This window comes from Fusarium redolens, assembly GCF_020744475.1.
Source record: "Fusarium redolens strain MPI-CAGE-AT-0023 chromosome Unknown BKA55scaffold_1, whole genome shotgun sequence".
In the NCBI taxonomy this organism is placed as follows: domain Eukaryota; kingdom Fungi; phylum Ascomycota; class Sordariomycetes; order Hypocreales; family Nectriaceae; genus Fusarium; species Fusarium redolens.
In genome coordinates this window covers 3321314-3341518 of record NW_025763664.1, presented here as the reverse complement: position 1 = coordinate 3341518, position 20205 = coordinate 3321314, and the positions used below count along the sequence as shown (strand labels likewise).

Below are 20205 nucleotides of genomic sequence, written 5' to 3'. Positions count from 1 at the left end.
CTACCGACAGGAAAATCGAGGAATCGACTTAAGCAACCAGTAAAATTGTAGCCGCTGTTAACCTTGTTTAAGACAAAGACTCCCATATCGATATCAATGACGAACCATCGAAACATCTCTTCGCTCATACCATAAAGCTCTGCCAGTCGTTAGATCGGGAAGGAGATAAAACGCGCGAACTGGTGAAATATGGCAAGGAAGTCTACGGAGACTGGTTTGATGGTTTTATGGCAATAGGAAGACTTTAGTCCCAAAGACTCACGATTCTCACGGATTCCGAAGTATTGCAAAATTGTTTTCATCAAGTTCTATTTTATTGCGAGCCTTGGTTTTGTTTAGCCTTTGCCTCTATGGAAGAGCAATGACCTCAATCTCAACGTCAACGTTCTTGGGAAGAGTCTTGACAGCCACACAGCTGCGGGCAGGCTTGTGTGAAAACCACTTCTCGTACTCAGTGTTGATTTCCTAGAAGCTGTCAGTAACTCAATGGGAGAATGGCCTTGCTGGGGCACTGACAGCAAAGTAGGACATGTCAGAGATGAAGACCGTGGTCTTGACAACCTTGGAAATAGACGAGCCTGCCGCCTCAACAACAGCCTGGACATTCTTGCAAGCCTGGCGGGTCTGTTCGGTGATACCCTGAACCATCTCACCCTCGGGCGTAAGAGGAATCTGGCCAGAGCAGTAGATCATGTTGGGGGTCTTAATGGCTTGAGACTGGTTTGAAATATCATGAGTGTTGGCCTTGTCAGTGAGGGGTAGTTTTACATACGTAAGGGCCAAGCGCTTCAACATTGTCAGTAAAGGCTTTATCAGAAATGGAATCCGTGAAACTTACCCGCAGGGGCGTCCTTGGTGAAAATGATCTGCTGGTCGGAAGACATTGTCGATTGGTGTCTGCTTGAACGTGTGAACTTGGCTGTCGCTACGATATGCTGGCGGGGAGCTGTCCGGATGGACGAGGTGATAAAGCGTGAAGCTCTACGCGCAATGGGAGAGAATGACATTGCAGAAAAAGGTTGACAATTGTAATTATCGACGTACCTAGAGTGTAAGGAGAATGTTCAAATTGAAGTCACGGAGCTGAGGTTATGTTAAGTTAGTTTCCAAGGGGTTCAAGTAAGCTTTGGTTGCCGTGTTTTGGACGAGAGCTCCGGAGGTTCGGTGAGTACTCGGAGGGGTAAACCGAAGCTAGCCAATGGAAGGCACCTTGAGAGAATGGATTGGACTTGGTACCTAGTCTCTGGTCAATACATAAAATCAGTTAATTACTGCTGCTGAGCTCCGTTGATCGGCTAACTTGTGGTAGGTCTGACGACGTCTCCAGGCCGCCCCACATTGCGCCCTCCGGACACGGCGGCCGAGGAACGTCTGGAAGAGCTCTGAGAATGAGATTTTTTGGGAGCTCTATTATTATAGCTACCCGTTGGCTCGAGCCGGGGGGGGGCCAACTAAGCAAGCTTAGTTGGGCATAAAACCGTGAGACATGCACAAAAGGGTGAGACAGGAGGAGCTGATAAGATAAGAGATAATAAACTTAAAAAATAATATAAAAGAGGAAATAAAATAGCTAATAAATATTTAAAAATTATATTAATATAATATAAAGCTTATAAAAAATTTAGAATTTTAGTTTAGAATTTTATTAGCTTATATAGGCTATTAAATATTAGTTTTAAATATTAAAAAAGTAATTTTTTTATAATTCTTTAATAATTAAAGAAATATCTTATTAATTAAATAATATATTTTTTATATTTATTTCCTTAATTATACTTAAAATTTAAGTAATAACCTTAAAGATAATTTTATTTATATTTTAAAATATAATATTAATTAAAAATAATAAATAATATTTTTATATACTTATAAGTTAGTTAGAAATTTTAAGGAATTTTTATATAATATAAATATATTAATAAAATATAAATAAAGCTTAAAATATATACTTAAAGCTAATATAAGCTATAAAATTAAGCTTTAAATATTTTAAAATACTTATTTAAAAAAGCCTTTACTTATTAAATAAATTAATTAGAATTTTTTAATAATTATATTTAAAATATTTAAGATATAAATATATTATATAAAAATATATATAAATTCTCTAAGCTATATATAAGCTTTAAACTTAAAGTATATTCCTTAGTAAATCTTTAAAATTTAAAAATTAAAATTCTTAAGGAAAATATTATAAATTAAAATAATTAATTATAGAAAAATCCTATAAACTTAAAGAAAATATTTCTAAATAATCTTTTTATAAAGAATATTTAAATTCTTTATATTAATTACTAATTAAGCTAGATCTTATATAGTAGCTATAATAAGAGGAATTTTCCCTATCACGTGACTTTTTTACCTAAAATTTGGTGTGATCCGTCTGTCTCACCCTTTTGTGCATGTCTCACGGTTTTGTGCCCAACTAAGCTTGCTTAGTTGGCCCCCCCCCCCCGGCTCGAGCCAACGGGTATTGCTGTATGTAATTTGAGGGGTAGAGACAGAGAATGACATAATGATGTTTCATCTTCGTTGTTTGGTTATTGACATGAAGCCACGGCGTCTGCATATTGGACGGATTGTATATCTCAGAGTGTTTGTTCAAGAGTTCGATTTAAATGCTTTGGCAAACAAGACTTGTAGTTGATGTTTGAACAAAAAGGTTCTCTATTGATGCTCTATTCAACACCCGAAGGAGGATAGTCAGCTGTTTGTTATAAGTGTAGCTTCACTTGTCTCTTTGTACTTTGCCACCAACCCAAGTTTCAGCGTGACCAACTACAAGAAAGTTAGTACTCCACTTGTAAAAGATCCACGATGTTCGAAGCATTCGTGTTCAATTGAAAATCGGGATTGGCGTTCAACCAGTAATCACAAATTGCTCACCGCATGCTTCCAGCCCTGTTGCTGAGCATCGCCAAAACCGGCATCATCAGCAAAGCTTGGTCGAAGTCATTCCCACTCAAGCTAAAACACGACGGGACCCAATTGGTTCCCGTAACTCCTTATTCACTTCCCTCGAAGACATCCAACTGTTAGCAGCCTCAGCTGTCAAGTGGCTGAGAGCTAACACAAGTGGGGTCTTACCCCTGCGTCCATCCCATCTAGCCCAGACTCCTCCAGTGACAGGGGGTAAAAAAAGGCAAGCTGGCCAGGTTGTCCTCGACGCCAGAAGCATCAACTTGATCCCATAACTTCTACCACAGGGAGGTTTCTCTTTTTAATCAACCGCCCCTTTTTCTTTCCTTTCTTTTTATTTTGTGAAACTTATCGATTGAGGTGCGCAATTGCTTCTGGCAGCTACCTCTACTTGCTCTTCTATCGTTCCTTTGTTTACCTATTTCTTCTCCTCTTCTATAAATCACTTGGTGTAACCAGGGCACTACTATCTAACCCCTGAGGTAAGCCTGAGACCTACGGTTCCTCTGAATCGTTTGTGAGACGTGGTTGTTTGCATATTTCATACCTTGTTCTTTTCTTACATCTATGCAACAAGGCCGTTAACTGATTGTCGCATCTATAGCTTACGGCCAACTTCAATCATGGCTCGAAGCTCCACGCCGCAGGGCAGTCTGCGACAGAGGGGCGCACCATTAAAGAAGCCCTCCGAAGAAGACTCTTTCGATCCTAATATCGAGCTTGACAAGCTTGCCAAGGCTGGCGCTCAGCGAGCCGCTGCCCAGAGCGAGACCGAGTACAAGATTGGCCTTTTCCTCATCACTATCTTGTCCTTCGTTACTCGATTCTGGGGCATTAGCCATCCGAACGAGGTTGTCTTTGACGAGGTGCACTTTGGGAAGGTAAGCACAATTGAATTCACTTGTAGTCGAAGCTATGGCTAACTGTTGCTTGATAGTTCGCCTCATACTACCTCGAGCGAACCTACTTCTTCGATGTCCACCCTCCCTTCGGCAAGCTCCTCTTCGCCTTCGTCGGCTGGCTCGTTGGTTATGATGGAAACTTCCACTTCGAGAACATCGGCGACTCCTACATTGCGAATAAGGTTCCTTATGTCGCGTACCGAGCTCTCCCCGCTACTCTAGGTGCTTTGACTGTTTCGGTCACATATCTCATTATGTGGGAGTCTGGCTACAGCCTCCCCGCTTGCATCCTCGCCGCTGGTCTTGTCCTCCTCGACAATGCCCACATTGGCCAGACCCGACTCATCCTCCTTGATGCTACTTTGGTCCTCGCCATGGCCTGCAGTCTTCTCTTCTACATCAAGTGGTACAAGCTCCGACATGAGCCTTTCTCCCGAAAGTGGTGGAAGTGGCTCATCCTTACCGGATTCGCTCTGTCTTGCGATATCTCGGTCAAGTACGTCGGTGTATTTGCCTTCGTTACCATTGGCTCTGCTGTTGTTATTGATCTCTGGGACCTCCTTAACATTAACCGACCCGGTGGTGCCATCAGCTTGCAGGAATTTACTAAGCACTTTGCCGCTCGGGCTTTTGGTTTGATCATCATGCCCTTCTTGTTCTACCTCTTCTGGTTCCAGGTTCACTTCGCCGTTCTCTACAGATCCGGTCCCGGTGACGATTTCATGACTCCTGAATTCCAGGAGACCCTGAGCGACAACGTTATGCTGGCCAATTCGATCGACATTCAGTACTATGACCAGATCACGATTCGACACAAGGAGACCAAGACATATCTCCACAGTCATGAGGACCGTTACCCTCTCCGATACGATGATGGCCGTGTTTCGTCCCAAGGCCAGCAGATCACTGGTTACCCTTACAACGACACCAACAACTACTGGGAGATCCTGCCTGCCAATAACGATAAGCAGATTGGCCGCATTGTCAAGAACCACGAACTGGTTCGCCTTCGCCACGTTGGTACCGACAAGATTTTACTCTCCCACGATGTCGCTTCTCCTTACTACCCCACCAACCAGGAATTCACTGCTGTTACTCCCGAGGAGGCTTTCGGCAAGCGTGAGAAGGACACGCTTTTCGAGGTCCGAATTGAGCACGGCAAGAAGAACCAGAACTTCAAGACTGTCGCTGGCCACTTTAAGCTCATTCACAACCCAAGCAAGGTTGCCATGTGGACTCATACTAAGCCTCTTCCTGAGTGGGGTTACAAGCAGCAGGAGATCAACGGTAACAAGCAGATTGCGCCCAGCTCCAACGTCTGGATCGCTGAGGACATCCCCTCTCTGCCTGCTGATCACCCTCGTCGCCAGAAGCCTGAGCGCAAGGTCAAGTCTCTGCCCTTCCTCCAGAAGTGGTTCGAGCTCCAGCGCGCCATGTTCTACCATAACAGCAAGCTTACCAGCAGCCACCCTTACGCTAGCCACCCTTACCAGTGGCCTTTCCTGCTCCGTGGTGTGAGCTTCTGGACTCAGAGCGAGACGCGCCAACAGATTTACTTTTTGGGCAACCCTATTGGCTGGTGGCTCGCTAGCAGTCTTCTCGCTGTTTATGCCGGTATTCTTCTCGCTGATCAGGTGTCTCTGCGCCGTGGTGTTGATGCTCTCGACCGCCGTAAGTCTTGTCGAAATACATCTTGAGAATTGATTTACTAACGAATTTTTAGGAACTCGCTCGCGCCTGTATAACTCTACCGGTTTCTTCTTCCTTGCTTGGGCTACTCATTACTTCCCATTCTTCCTCATGGGACGACAACTTTTCTTGCATCATTACCTTCCAGCTCACCTCGCTTCTTGTCTTGTTGCTGGTGCTCTTCTTGAGTTCATCTTCAACTCTGAGGCTCCTGAGGAGGTCACTATCAAGGATAAGAAGGGACCCGTTAGCCCCAGGCACCACGTCACCGCCCGTGAGCGCTTCGCCGGCCAGAGCATGCTCGGTGCTTGGATTGCCTGTGGTGCTATTCTGTCCCTGATCATTGCTGGCTGGTACTTCTTCCTGCCTCTCACCTATGGTTACCCTGGTCTGTCCGTTGATGCCATTCTCCGAAGGAAGTGGCTCGGATATGACCTTCACTTTGCCAAATAGATGGTGATGGGATGATTTGACCAATCTTGAATTTGAAGATTCTTGAGCCGTCAAAATTTAAGTGGACGTATCACTGGCATTTTTCCATGAGACTCGGGTCGAGTTAATGAAGCCGTCATGACGCTGATCATGACAAGATTAGCTACGGGATATACCAGGTCGACGGAGGTTGGACCATAAGTGCCAGACAAAACCAATCTCCCGTTATCTGTATATGATAAAATACGTGAAGGAAGATGTGTAAGCTATTGAAAGCATAGAGAAGCTAATCTGATATTTGATTGAACATTTGGACGCAATGCTCATCCATTCGTTGAATGTCTAAGAACTACAGTGGAGCTCAGTGGGCCTTGGCAGGGGCCCCTATAATGTGCTGAGACCTAGCCTCCAAATCGACGGGCAGTCATGATGACCGGGTTGTTGGATGTCTGATCAAAGTGTTTCGATGTCTTTATAGAAAGGGTTAGATTTCAGATATCCCGCTCTTTCGACGTAGATCCAGGACAAAAGGAATAAATTCAGATGCGTCCCTCATATGCATCTTTCTTTCTATTTTGAAATTACATGATATCATGGATCCCTGTTATGATGATAATGGGCTGTGCCGGCAGGGCAAGAGGCTGAACCCAAATACATACTGTACGAATTACAAAGGTAAGGTAGGTAGTCGACATGAGCCAAGCAAGGGATGGATCCAATGTCAATTGTGCAGTCAACATCGCAACCAACGATGATTTTTCTTCTCGGATGATATTCCATGCTCTTGTCCGCTAAATTGCGCAGAGGTTACACCAATCTTACTAGTTCCACTCTCTATGATGATACTTTGCTGTCCTCATAACCACGCATAAGGAATCATGGTCTCGCATACGAACCGCCTCTACCTGCGCCGCCTCCTACGCTCACGCTTCCCCAAGATAGTCTTCATCCTCGTCGTCATAATAAACATTCTCGATGTCCTTCGAATCCATAGAAACCTCCTCGATGCCGATCGCACTCCAGCCCCGAAGCTCTCGCAGCCTCCGGGGCGCATCTATATCGCAAGCATGCACTTCAACAACGAGCGCGTGATAAGAGACCACTGGGGTCCTGCGGTGATAGAACTTGCAAAACTTTTCGGGCGAGAGAATGTCTTTGTTAGTGTGTATGAGAGCGGGAGCTGGGACAAGACCAAACAGGAGCTGCACAAAATAGATCAGGAGCTCGAGAGACTGGGAGTGCCCCATCGTGTGGAGATGTCGGATGTTACGCATAAAGATGAGATTGAGAATCCGAATAAGGGAGAAGGTTGGATCGATACACCTAGGGGGAAGCGCGAGTTGAGAAGGATACCGTTTCTCGCAAAGCTGAGGAACAGGACGTTGCAGGACTTGATAGACCTATCCAAGAAAGGAGAGCATTTTGATAAGGTTCTCTTTCTCAATGATGTCGTCTTCACGGTACGTCAACTGCTCTTCCAGGGTGGTCAGCATCTCACAAAGTTTACAGACAGACGATGTGCTCAAGCTCCTTAGCACGAATGGCGGCGACTACGCTGCAGCTTGCTCGCTTGATTTCTCGAAACCGCCGCAGTATTATGATACATTTGCGCTGAGGGATACAAATGGACAGGCGCATGCGATGCCAACCTGGCCGTATTTCAAGGGCAGTGTTTCGAGGAATGCGCTTGTTAATCACTTGGATGCTGTGCCTGTGGCGAGCTGCTGGAATGGAATTGGTTTGTTTCCTTGCCCTTGAAGACGAGTGCTTCCTCACTGACTGCCTCACTAGTTGCCATGCCCGTAGAACCTTTCACTTCGTCGTCAAAGCTGCGCTTCCGAGGTATTCCAGACTCTTTAGCTGAACACCACCTCGAAGGCTGCGAATGCTGCCTTATCCACGCTGACAATCCCCTCTCAAAAACGAGAGGTGTATACCTCAATCCCCACGTCCGCGTAGGCTATAACCTACGCGCATACCAGGCCGTGCATCCCGAACAAGGCGCATGGGTGTCGACATGGCAGATCTTCTCCGGTCTCTGGATCAACCGCATTATGCGATGGGTATCATCACCGTTCGACGCATGGGTGGTTAGGAGACGTGTGGCGGAGTGGGAGAAGTTAGGGGGAAGAGAACCTGGCGAGTTTTGCCTGATTAACGAGATGCAGGTTCTTGTTGAAAGAGGTTGGGCACATGTTTAGACGTTTGGTGGCGAGAAGGAAAAAGAATGGTGGTAAGATACCCATAGTGTCAATTTGAAAGATTGTCTATTCTAAACGTGAAGAGTCCTAGGATATGCAGAAACACAATCCGATCTTAAAGAAACGCCCGATGATATTATGCAAGATGGTCCAAACATACTATTTTCCGTTTCTAAAAGCCAGATCAAATAGCCAACGACTTTTCTCGTGACACCTGCACCTGGAGGCTGGGACCAACCCTCTCCGTTCTTAATTCGTTTCCTTCTCGTTTCTCTTTCACTGAGATCAATTCGACCAACGACCTCTTTCAATCACGTTATCAATCGGATTAGGGAGAACCTAGAACTCGGTTTCCTGAGCTTACTTGCGGTCGAGCAGGTAGGTGGATCAAAGTTGGTCGACCAACTGGAGAAACTAGTATCGATCGCACAGCGGCAGGCTTTTCCTCGTCCTCTTCGTTTTCCTCGTTTTCCTCTTCCTCATACCCGTCTTCGGTGGCCTCGGCTGTAGATGCAACACCAAATGCAAGAGATGAAGCGTTTAAAGAAGTCCCAGGGTCTGACGAGAAGCCCTCTATAGGAGAGGGACTGGCAAGGGATGTGTGAGACTGTAAAGCTTCACAAAAACCGCCAGTCGTAATACGAAGAGCTCTGCGAGGGTTTCTGCACACCATAGCCATGGAGGCCGTAGCTCTTATTCTCCCATATAATTCTTCATCTGAATCCTCATAGGACTCAGAAGAAGATGACTGAAAGCGTCTGCGCAGCTTAACTATGGATTGCGCAGCTTGCATCTTCATATCTGATTCGTCGTCTAATTCCTCATCGGACTCAGAAGAAGAGGATAGTAAGGGCCAGCGAACCGTCTCGGCAGGAAGGGTAGCAGCTTCCTCTGGGCTTGGGTGGACAGTCATCTCTGTGGTGCTTAACATATGACTACTAGAAGGGATAGGAGCGTTCTCATCAGAGTGTCTTATAGGCGGGATGAAATACCCATTCTCAATATACCCCAAACTGGAGAAGTCAGAACTCCTTGGAGTGGGAGAAGCAAGAGATTGGCTATGAGACTCCTGGTCACGCGATCTAGTCTCATAGTAACGGGTTGTACGAAGGGGTACCCGCGCAATTGGAACCTCACTGATAGGAATTTCCATTGAACAAAGCCCTGTGTCCCAGGTCGATCTGGTCTCGGGAATAGGGGGTTCAGGTGGTGATGCTCCAGTCAACCAACGAATAAGTCTCGTTATACACCAACGTGACCAAATGAGATATGGCATGACCTTTTCCCACCGTACTCGTGCTTGGGGGCATTGATCTTGTTGTCGACCGGCGACAGAGGGATAATGAGTCTGTTCATGGGAGGGCATTTTGTTGGAGCGTTTTGGCCAGGGCATAGAATAGAAATATCCTTATCTTGGCGAAAGCGATTGAACGCTGAGGAGCTTTTTATCGTATCGTCTTTTGCCTGAAAAGAGAGAGTGGCTTGGTTGTTCAATAGAATAGATGCAGGAGTTTAGACGTACCTAGACTGCAGACTTGTTCATCGATACCTTCACATGAACACAGAATACGTACATATCCTTATTCTCTGTCACAACTACCTGGTTGTCTGAACATTTGTAACGACGTTGAACAAGAATATGACCAAAGTCTTTGTTCAGTTTGCTCACGTATTTGGCAGTTGTTCACCATTAGGACAGAGAAACAGCCTCAAGTTTCAAACAACGACGATCAAGTATATATAGTAATCGTGGCGATCCCTTTATTTTTCTACAAAACTTGCAGCACAATCTTAACAAACTCCCCCTTTGAGACGCGGAATATCATCAAGCCAACGTATCAACCACCCAAGGTTCCATTTCTGCGCCTACATTACAAAACAAAGCACTTTCCATCCTAACGTACCAGCACAATGTGCCGCGACATTTACCACAACTACCAGCAGTGCCAGCATCACAAGTTCATCAGAACTGAATCTTGCTGGCAAGATCGTTGGGAGGCTTTTTGCCCCTGTTTGTCCTTCCCTGGGGTATTCCCCTACAAGGGCGCGCATAGGAGTACCGAGGATCGTTACGTTCGGCCAGGTATGTGTTCTAACTGTGAGGAGTCGAGAAAGAAGAGAACAAGGAGGGACTATGAAGGATTCACTGCTCAGCAGACTCATGGTCCTGGATCCTCCCATGGTACGAGACAGGTGCAGGCACCACAGTCTACTGGAGTTCATCAGGAGGTGAGAGCTCCTGATAGAGCCCACCAATACGGGGCATATAAAGAGCAGCTTCGAATGAATATGGCACCACAGCCTGCATCCCATAGATGCTTCACCAGCCCCCCAGGTGTACGCGCCCGGAACTTCTCCCCTTCACCAGGCCAAGGTGCATCGCAGGTTGGTCAAACATCTCAGGGAATCAAGCTAACTAATCTGCAGCCACGAAGACAACGCGATGATCCTTACGCAGGCTTTCCCAAACGCGAACGTGCCGTTCGCGGTCGAAAAATCGGGTACAAAGTCGTCATGGACAAGTCCGCACCAGCGCCGCATCAGAGACTGTTCGAGGTAGCAGATCCCAGCAAATCTAGCAGTGCGAGGGATCTTATTGATCGATCTGATACCGTTTCTCCTCTTACAGAGGATGATAGAAACGCTCCTCATGTGGATATCCCAGCACATGATGAGTATGCGCATTGGGTATAGGACTGTGAGATTACCTTGTGATCGTCATCTGGTTTGACTTGGCGTTGGCATTGGCATGTGGAATAGATAAGAGGTTCAAGTGAATCATCGGAGTTATAAAAATTCAATGTCTTTTTAGTTTTTTCTTTCATTAATACGTCTTTAAACTACTTATGTGATTGTACTGTGACAAATGATTCATGACAAGTTGGAACGGAACGCTGTCCCGCTCATATGTTCCACCAAGATTTTACACCGAAGGTTTTGAGACTTCAGGGGACTTCTCATATCTTTCTTGCAGAACTTCAACCGTTTCATCGCACGCTTCTACGGCATTCAGCTATACGGGACTCATCATATCTAAAATAGGGACATGTCTAAATGGGTCTTGGAGTCTGGGCCTACAGGTAGACAGGCAACGAGTTAAGGGGACTTGTGCAAGGACCCATAACTAAGGAAGATCTAGATAGATACTGATCACCGCTAGGATCTTGTAATCAAAACATGGATCATTGAATCTACCTATGTCATTGTCAAATCAAAAGTCCCAATTCGCGGGTGCCTTGATCACGAGCTCCCTCGTTAAGCTTGTCAAGAAGTTATTCTAGTTTGCTTGCGCCATAAGACCCCTAGACTAGTAGCACCGTCAACAATCATATAGGGGTGACTTAATAACATGCTCGTGTCAAAAGCGACTTGTATTACTGGCCGATTCCAGGAAACGACAAAAATGCATACGTATCCCCTGCGAACCAGAAATACGGATGCCTTGAGAATGCGGTTCACCACTCGAGGCATCCAGATTTGTCCCTGGACACAAGAGGGTCTTTAATAGGCTGCTTGATAAAATAGACTCTGATTGGCTCATGGTAGGGACGTTTAAAAATGGCTGACAGTGTAGGACTTGATAACATCGTACAAGACAAAAAGTTCTTGAAATAAATGAACGAGTTGCAACTAGGGCTGAAATGAAACACCGAGCTTGCGTGGATATTTACGTAGTCGGTGGTTGTTTTTTATCGAAAGGGCGTATGCATATTGCGTACGTGTATCTTGGTTGGTTGTGAGAAGGAATACGGTGACAGGATACCTAAACTTGGCAAATGATACCAACTGGTACGATGGCTTCATACAGTTGCAAAAGAACCCTTGTGTTTTCGTGCTATCCCCGAAAAGATATGCCAAGACGTGAGAATCTACAAACGCGTGATTACTGACGCAGATTCAACGAGCGGGCGTCAACGATGACTCGACTTGTCTTGATCAATGGATGAGACTTCTTCTGGTGGTGGCTACGGATTCCGGCTGGTAAATCTAGGACAAGCGGCCTCAATCTGGGACGCATGCTTCAGGGCAGAAGCTCTGAAAGGTTAGCAGTGCGATGAAATGCAATGCAACGGCTTGGAAAAAGATGGGGGTCCACGCTCGTAACCAAAACGGGAAATCGCCGGCCATTGAGTCAACGGTGACATGACCTCTGTTTCGACCAACCCCTGCGGAGAGAAGCAGCCCTATGCGTGGAGTAAATGCAGTATCGGTCCACTGGCTGTGGGCCGATGCTACGGGAAAGGAGGCGTTGGCGGTGGAGAGTCCATGGAGACAGGAACAGGAACAGGAACAGGAACCAGTTGAAGGAGAATTCTTGAGGTTGGTGTGTCTTGTGTTCGATCTAGATGCAGCCAAGGTGAGGTATTGGTGATGTTTGATAACGCGTGTGAGTCGTCGTGTCCTCTTCTCTTCAATGAAGGTTGTCGGTCGATCATACCTGTTTCAAGCACTGGGATTTATCTGCTCAAAGGGTCCGGCGACGAAATGCATATTTCGGTGAGTCTCCCTCCTAACGAGTTACAAAACATTCCTGTTACGATCAATCAAAACAGTTCGAGGTTCCCAAAGTCCCTGCCAAATCAATGCACATAAAATATGCAGAGAGGCTGCGCATCGCCATCGATTGCAAGGCACAGCCGTCAAAGAGGGCTGAGGTGGAGGGTGGAAATGCAATGCATCGACTGCAACACCAATGCGTCTCGTCAATCAGAGACCACCGACGAATAGAATAGCGACTAGTTTATGCCACAGTAGCGTAGTCAACGCCAATGAGCTCCCGGATGAGTATCTGTAAGATGTCAGAATGGCCACACGAGGATCATTCGGAAAAGAGGCAGGCATTGACTGTATACCAAACGAGGGCATGCAGTCTGTCAGCATAATAGAAAACACGTTTTTGCAAGAACAGTTCTCTCATAAGTTTAGGCGAATATCAGGATCATTATTCCGAGAAGGTTGAAATACTGATCTTGGTATTCATACCAGAAGAATTCCGAGTTCTTCCCGGACTACTAAACCGAAGTCACTCTATTGCTGACAGTCAACGGTCACGGACCACCAAAAAGATGCGCGCGGTGTCGATCCCTGCAGACTCTCCGCAAGGCGTTTTCCATAGGTTCACAACAGTGAAAATGGTTGCCAAACCACCACGATCCGACGTCATCTGTAAGTAAATTATTAGCACAATTAGTAGACAACACCAATTTCTCTTTTCCCCTTGCGTTTGGTTTGTGATCGTGACCTCCCAAGATTAGAATTGGTTTCATCTAAAACACGAGCTTATTTGAAACCGAAATGAAAACAAACACCGTCATTTCGCGGAGAAACAGAGGGCCACGACAGTCAATACGCAATGGTGTTATTTTCGGCCCCCAAAATCATCGTCAACTGCTCCTTGGCTTTTCCTTCAGATCAATAACAAGCTTGGAAATTCTTCTGCCTCATGCGCCTCTGAGACAGACAGACAGAACTGGATGATGCGCAGTGAACCACAAAGGTTCTAAGGGTGCGGGAGAGGAGCGGTCGGATCTGGCGGAGTTTGTGGGGATACAGAAAGGTCGCTTGTCATAGTCGAGGTACTCCAAGTCATAACTCCGAGTCTGAGTCCGTTGAGGCTCTGCGAGGGAATTGGTGCGAGTCTTGGTGTCAGATGCTCAGTAATTGGAGAGTCAGAGAGTTAGACTTTTAATTCTGTTAGTGATTGGAGTACTACCGCGGGGAGGATGCTATCACACTCAACCTTGCGCAGGGGGGATCCTGCGCCTCAGCCCGTACCATGCTCGAAAAGGATTTAGCGTCCAGGATTTTAGGCAACAGTGGCCATGGGCTGAGAGATTGCGGAGCCCATTTCCAGTCGGTTTCTAAGCATAACCTCGCTCGTCCGTAGACGCTTCCCATTTCGCCCTCTTCCTCTCTCTAACCTCTCTCTCACCTCGCCAATTTCTTCGTTATCCTGAGGCCGCCGCCAGCTTCAGCATCTCAACCACCCCGGTCTCTTTCCGTTTAGATTTACACACCCTGCGGGTCCCGAAATTGTACACCCTTTCGGTCAACACTCATATACCCTTTTCCGCCCGTCCTCTTCCTTCCTCCAGTTCCACCCGCCTTTCGCATCGCCAACATTCAACGCTGCGTTTGTTTCATTCATCGATCTCTCACACGTTTGTCACTCGACGTCTCGTCTCGCTTAACGCATTGCTTCGAGTCTCGCCGAGTCGTCTTACCGCCTGAGCAATATATTATTCAGTCCATCGCTCGCCTTCCCTGTCGTTCTATCGTCTTGCGCCACCTCCACCGCATTGGTTCCTCGACATCAAGGCTGATCATCTGCATACATCTTCCGTCTCTGACCTGGTACGGTTCATATTTTATATCGTCTTGACATCTCAGTCTCGTCTCTTCACTTCGACTTTATCTTGTTTTCGAATTTCCCCGGTGTCACTTTCAACTCCTTGTATTGGTCAATCACCCCGTGTCCCAATCTGGCCTTTATCAACGTCTAGCTAGGCCTTTGTGTCCTGGGTGTGGGATTTAAGAATCTCGACTGTGACTCACTTCCCCGTCCTTCACTACCAAGCACTTGCTTGCATCAAAGGTCGCACTCTTGAACTAACGGGACTCCCCCTCTTAGCTTCAGGACTCCTGTGGCCATCAGTCGACTGTCTCTTTATCTCATACCCACCTTGCGTCTAAGCCATGTCCTTCTCCCACCCTCGTCGAAGGACTCCGGTGACTCGCCCGGACAGCGACACCGACAATGCCTTGTCCCTTAAGAACAGCTCTACCCTCCGTAAGGGTGCGACATTCCACTCTCCTACTTCATCATCTTCGACTCTGGACATCGCATTTGTCCCTCCCACGCTGCCTCGTGCCCAGTCTCACTTGGATGATGTCGTCGATGCCAACCGTCGACGTGTGGCCTTGGCTCTGAACGATATTGACGAGGCTCTGTCCCTGGATCAGCTCTCTCTGTCGCCAAAGTCTAAGATCAAGACCCTTCGAGACACCAGTCTCCCCATCCCTCGTGGCTTTCTCGAGGGACCTATCGTCGACCCCAAGATGACAAAAGAAGAGGAGAGGCGCGTTCTGCGCCCTCGTTCTGTTCGCCACTCACGGCACCATGAGTCTGATAGCGGTTTGGGTACATCGGTGGCTTCCACAAACGAGAAGCGGGGTGCAGTCACTTCGGCAAAGAAGGAGACAAAGGTGCAAACACGATCCGCCATTACAAGATCCGTTGCCGCAGCGTCGGAAAAGCTTCCCTCTCTGGGGCCCAAGGCTATTAACCGCATTCACGAGCACACTTTGCGCCCTTTGTTGGCAAAGCCGACTCTCAAGGAGTTTGAGCCCATTGTTCTTGACATCCCACGACGAATTCGATCAAAGGAAATTATTTGCTTGCGAGATCTTGAGAAAACATTGATCTTTATGGCACCGGTAAGTCAGCTTCTGACTGGTTTTGGCGTTTGGGAAAATACTTATCGGAATTTGTGTTTGAAGGAGAAGACCAAGTCAGCAACTTTGTACCTGGATTTCTGCCTTACGTCCGTGCAATGCATTCAAGCGACCGTCGAATATCTCAGCGACCGCGAACAAATCCGACCTGCTGACCGGCCTTACACTAACGGATACTTCCTCGACCTTAAGGATCAGATTCTACAATACGGAAAACAACTTGCCGCAAAGAACAGCGGTGACGATATGGATATCGACGCGTATGTACCCAGCTTCGTTCCCTTGGACTACCCAACTAACTCTCGCCGAAGTTCTGATGAGATCAAACTCATCGGTGGTCTGCACGAAGGCCGTCCCGTTGAGCTCGTCCGTGTCCGCAAGGACGGCACATACATCTCTCTGGACACTGGTAAGCCTGTCGAGGTTGACAGCGACTCGCCAATGCAAGTAAAACGCTCCCTGAGCCAGCAGCTCGAGGACGAGGAGGAGATCCAGCGATCCATGGCTCGCCGCAAGAAGAATGCTTCACCCGAGGAGCTAGCTCCCAAGAAGTGCCGCGAGCCCGGCTGCAACAAGGAGTTCAAGCGTCCTTGCGATCTTACCAAGCACGAAAAGACTCACTCTCGCCCTTGGAAGTGCCCTGTCCCGACTTGCAAGTACCACACCTACGGATGGCCCACTGAGAAGGAAATGGACCGTCACCACAACGACAAGCACTCTGCTGCCCCTGCCATGTATGAGTGCATGTTCAAGCCTTGCCCTTATAAGTCGAAACGTGAATCCAACTGCAAGCAGCACATGGAGAAAGCTCATGGCTGGACGTATGTTCGAACCAAGACCAACGGAAAGAAGCTACCATCAGTTGCTGGCAGCGTTCAGCAACAAACTCCGCCTCTGGGTAACATGTCAACACCTTCTTCTACTGAATACAACGGTGTGCCCACTCCTCCTCAGAACGACGTAACCCAGTTCGTTGGTGGTGACTTCCCTCTTTACCCTAATGACTCTGACTGGATGTCAATCAACAACATTCCCACCGAGACCCTTCACCTGGATCTGAGTATGGATTCCACTTCGCCTGCTTCAGCTAGTTCCTACGAGCAGTATGCGCCTTACCAGAACGGCTCGGCCTTCATACTCGATAATGAGGACCTCTATGCTGCCCATATGCAGCTTCCAGCTCAGCTTCCCACACCTGAGCAGGCTATCATGTATAACCCCAACCCCAAGATGATGCAACAGCAATTGCCTATGTATCAGCAACCTCAGCAGCAGATTCCCATCCAGACTGCTGCTCCTCACTTTTCGCCAACTGGCCAGGAAACCGCCATGCTTTATACTCCAAATTCATTACGGGATGTTGATGAAGGATTCGACGACTCCTTTGCAGGAGACGGAATGGATTTCCCGCTCTTCCCTAATGACAATGGCAATGGTATGACCAAGGCCAATGATTACCAGTCGCTGTTTGGTGAAATCCCCAGCGCCAACCTGGGCTTCTCCCAGAACTCTCAGGACATCTTTCAAATGATGGACTGGTCAAACGTTGATTTCCCGCAGAACCTCGGAGAATAGGGATTCGACCTTCTGCCGTGGAACTTCCCGAATATTGGGTAAAGGGGCACTTACTCAAAATTGTATAATCTTCCCCAACAAAATTGCCAAACAGTTTTTTTTTTGGTTTGATGAGACACGACACTTTCATAGGCCACCCAGTGCGGGTTAGGGCTTCTTCATGTATTTCAGACGTTTGTTAACTCCTTGAGCTTGTGACTTACCTCAGGTTGAGATTCGGATGGAGGAATGAGCCATCAGGGCTCAGGACAATGGTTTTTGTTTTTGCCTCGGAGGATATTCTTAGCAGTCAGATTGGGTATTGGAGTGAAACACCATCTCACATCACCGCTTCGCAGTGCATTTCGATTCGGCAAAGAATTGGTTTTAGCTGGTATAGAGATCGCCTCTCTTCCCTGTTTTTTTTTTTTTTTTGGGGATAGAAATACACACAATTTTTCCCTTAAGTGACCACAACATATCGCTGCATGACGGAGCATCTGTGTAATTACTCAACAGCGATACCCCATGATACAGCGTTAGATTAGTCCTGTGGTTATGTTGGGCTTTTATGCTTTTCACAGCAGACGGTAAACCCTATCCGACTCACACAATATCTATCTGTGCAAGCTCAAAGGGAAAAGGCAAGAATTTATAATGGTTAAAAATATTTCTTACAGCAATTGCAAATCAAGAATTAAGTACCAGCTCCACTCACTACCTTCCGTGCACATTAGAGTGTAGGGTAAACTTGCTCCGGAGTGGATCTGCAATATTTCGCTTCCAGTAATGAATCAATTTCAACTACACCAACAAGCTTGCAACTCTTCCAACCGCGTCTTCGCCCTTTCAGCAACGCGCAAAAATGTGCGGAATCCATGCTATCATATCCTCAAGCCCCGAACAAACACTGTCATCCGTGTTAGAGCGATGTTTGGTAAATAGAGGACCTGATCATACAGGAACTGTCAAGACGCAGCTTGATGATCTCTTCCTGACCTTTACATCAACCGTGTTATCACTGCGAGGTGATCACATAGCAAAGCAGCCGCTTGTGGATCATGTGACTGAATCTGTCCTATGCTGGAATGGCGAGGCCTGGGGTATTCGAGGAGAGTCTGTACAAGGCAACGATGGTGAAGCTATTCTTGCTTTGCTGGCTGAAGCGAGTCGTGGCGCAGGAGATGTCATGGACATCCTGCAGACCATTGAAGGGCCTTTCGCGTTTATCTACCTGGATAAACCTGCCAAGCGGCTTTACTACGGACGCGATCGACTAGGCCGCCGGTCGTTGCTGGTCAGAGATGGGTCTCCGTTTGTTCTGTCAAGTATCGCTGAGACACCGGTCGATGGATGGACCGAGGTCGAGGCTGATGGATGCTATACTCTGGATCTCTCCAAGGGCGCTTCGTCTGATGGAATTGTGCCAGACCGGCACGATTGGACCGCGGATACTTCTTTGGTAAGTTCAGCGTGAGTATGACCCCGAAAAGCCTGCTACTTACGTCCTCAGATATCGAGTATCGGTAGTTTTAACGAAGATCTCCCGCAGCAGAATTCTGCTCTCGGACAAGATTCAAGATCTGTGCAAGAGCTGCATTCTCGCTTAGTCGAGTCTCTTCGACTACGAGTTCTAGATGTGCCACTACCCCCAAAGGCTACTCCTACGGATGCGAGAGTTGCAGTGCTATTCTCAGGTGGCCTTGACTGTACTGTGCTTGCGAGGTTGTCTCATGACATGATTCCTGCGGATCAGTGTATTGACTTGATCAATGTTGCGTTTGAGAATCCCAGAATAGCAGGACAGTTTAAGAACCTGTCCCGGGAGGAGCTTTATGAGAAGTGCCCGGATCGAATGACAGGGAGAAATGCCTTTGCAGAGCTCAGCGGTGTCTGTCCCGGCAGGACATGGCGGTTTGTGGCGGTATGTAAACCTGGATTCACCCCGGGCTAGATGACTGACAGTAGGCAGGTGAACGTGCCTTATGCTGAGAACCTAGAGCATAGAGCTGAAGTCATTCGTCTCATCTATCCTCACAACACAGAGATGGATTTGTCCATTGCGTGTGCTTTATACTTTGCTGCAAGAGGACAAGGACTTGGCGAAACAACCATCGACTCAAATCCGCAGCCTTATAGCACGACAGCGCGAGTGTTGCTGTCCGGTCTGGGTGCCGATGAGCTGTTTGGTGGATACGGTCGACACGGCGTGGCTTACACGCATCGTGGCTACGCAGGAGTTGTACAGGAGCTGAAGCTCGACGTCAGTCGGCTTGGGAAGAGAAATCTCGGTCGAGATGACCGGGTTATGGCACACTGGGGTCGAGAAGTGAGATTCCCCTATCTTGATGAGCGTTTTGTCAAGTGGGCAATCGAGTCTCCTGTGTGGGAGAAGTGTGATTTTGAAACGCCTGGTGGTGAAGGAAATCTCGACGCCGAGAAAAGAGTGTTGCGGCTAGTGGCTCAATCACTTGGCATGAGCTCTGTTTCAAAAGAGAAGAAGCGAGCTGTAAGTGCCCATCTGGCTCCGACGACTTCCTACTGATAAGCTGCAACAGATACAATTCGGTGCGAGAACGGCCAAGATGGAGAGTGGAAAGGTTAAAGGGACGACAGTGCTTTCAACATGATATTCGAGTCAAGTGGCTTATACTGTATACATGACGGGAACAACTCGGCAGTGATGATTCTTCAGATACTTCTGAGACATATGCAACCATGGGCCAAACATTGACTGGAAGTCGTGTGTTTGCAGTTCATCGACTGCTAACCCTCTTCTCGGCGTGTTTTATGCATGGATCATGTCATTGAAGTCGTAAAGGCAAGTCTGAGCTGAGGTAATCGGAATTGAGTTAAAGCAGAGGGTGGTAGATAGATAGATAAGTTATGGCATGAACACGGTGATCCTTGAACAATGATGCAAGATAACGATAACGCCCGAACCCCTGCGGCGTAGCGAAGGTCAGAGGCTGTAGCATGTGGTAGCATCTAAGCAAGGAGGCAGCCCAAAGCAGTCAAAACCCGTGTCTTCAACCGCCAAAAGCTTCGATATC

At 47.3% G+C, this 20205-nt stretch overlaps 7 protein-coding genes across 7 annotated transcripts; 5 read left to right on the top strand and 2 right to left on the bottom strand.

The window, feature by feature from the left end:
• Nucleotides 1–348: 348 nt before the first annotated feature.
• Nucleotides 349–884, bottom strand: BKA55DRAFT_498984 (Endoribonuclease L-PSP/chorismate mutase-like protein; the record flags this gene model as incomplete). The annotated part of the gene is made up of 4 exons (XM_046186605.1): nucleotides 349–465; nucleotides 517–717; nucleotides 773–786; nucleotides 839–884. The coding sequence occupies 4 exons, from the start codon at nucleotides 882–884 to the stop codon at nucleotides 349–351; spliced, it is 378 nt and encodes a 125-aa protein (XP_046056814.1).
• Nucleotides 885–3542: 2658 nt separating this feature from the next.
• BKA55DRAFT_497120 (Dolichyl-phosphate-mannose-protein mannosyltransferase-domain-containing protein) lies at nucleotides 3543–5963 on the top strand (the record flags this gene model as incomplete). Its single annotated transcript, XM_046186436.1, has 3 exons — nucleotides 3543–3800; nucleotides 3857–5492; nucleotides 5545–5963. 3 exons carry the CDS (start codon nucleotides 3543–3545, stop codon nucleotides 5961–5963), a joined length of 2313 nt encoding a protein of 770 aa, XP_046056813.1.
• An 857-nt stretch (nucleotides 5964–6820) lies between these two features.
• Nucleotides 6821–8143, top strand: BKA55DRAFT_496784 (cryptococcal mannosyltransferase 1-domain-containing protein; the record flags this gene model as incomplete). The annotated part of the gene is made up of 3 exons (XM_046186398.1): nucleotides 6821–7402; nucleotides 7452–7680; nucleotides 7734–8143. The coding sequence occupies 3 exons, from the start codon at nucleotides 6821–6823 to the stop codon at nucleotides 8141–8143; spliced, it is 1221 nt and encodes a 406-aa protein (XP_046056812.1).
• Nucleotides 8144–8307: 164 nt separating this feature from the next.
• On the bottom strand, nucleotides 8308–9739 carry BKA55DRAFT_31992 (uncharacterized protein). The gene has a single exon (XM_046185679.1). It carries the CDS (start codon nucleotides 9534–9536, stop codon nucleotides 8472–8474), a length of 1065 nt encoding a protein of 354 aa, XP_046056811.1. The 5' UTR covers nucleotides 9537–9739; the 3' UTR covers nucleotides 8308–8471.
• Nucleotides 9740–10054: 315 nt separating this feature from the next.
• Nucleotides 10055–10837, top strand: BKA55DRAFT_497980 (uncharacterized protein; the record flags this gene model as incomplete). Its single annotated transcript, XM_046186508.1, has 2 exons — nucleotides 10055–10528; nucleotides 10571–10837. The coding sequence occupies 2 exons, from the start codon at nucleotides 10055–10057 to the stop codon at nucleotides 10835–10837; spliced, it is 741 nt and encodes a 246-aa protein (XP_046056810.1).
• Nucleotides 10838–14839: 4002 nt separating this feature from the next.
• Nucleotides 14840–17173, top strand: BKA55DRAFT_499035 (uncharacterized protein; the record flags this gene model as incomplete). Its single annotated transcript, XM_046186613.1, has 2 exons — nucleotides 14840–15580; nucleotides 15644–17173. The coding sequence occupies 2 exons, from the start codon at nucleotides 14840–14842 to the stop codon at nucleotides 17171–17173; spliced, it is 2271 nt and encodes a 756-aa protein (XP_046056809.1).
• Nucleotides 17174–17834: 661 nt separating this feature from the next.
• Nucleotides 17835–20126, top strand: BKA55DRAFT_31848 (asparagine synthase-domain-containing protein). The gene is made up of 4 exons (XM_046185671.1): nucleotides 17835–18614; nucleotides 18666–19076; nucleotides 19125–19661; nucleotides 19711–20126. Exons 1-4 carry the CDS (start codon nucleotides 18018–18020, stop codon nucleotides 19780–19782), a joined length of 1617 nt encoding a protein of 538 aa, XP_046056808.1. The 5' UTR covers nucleotides 17835–18017; the 3' UTR covers nucleotides 19783–20126.
• The last annotated feature ends 79 nt before the right edge of the window (nucleotides 20127–20205 follow it).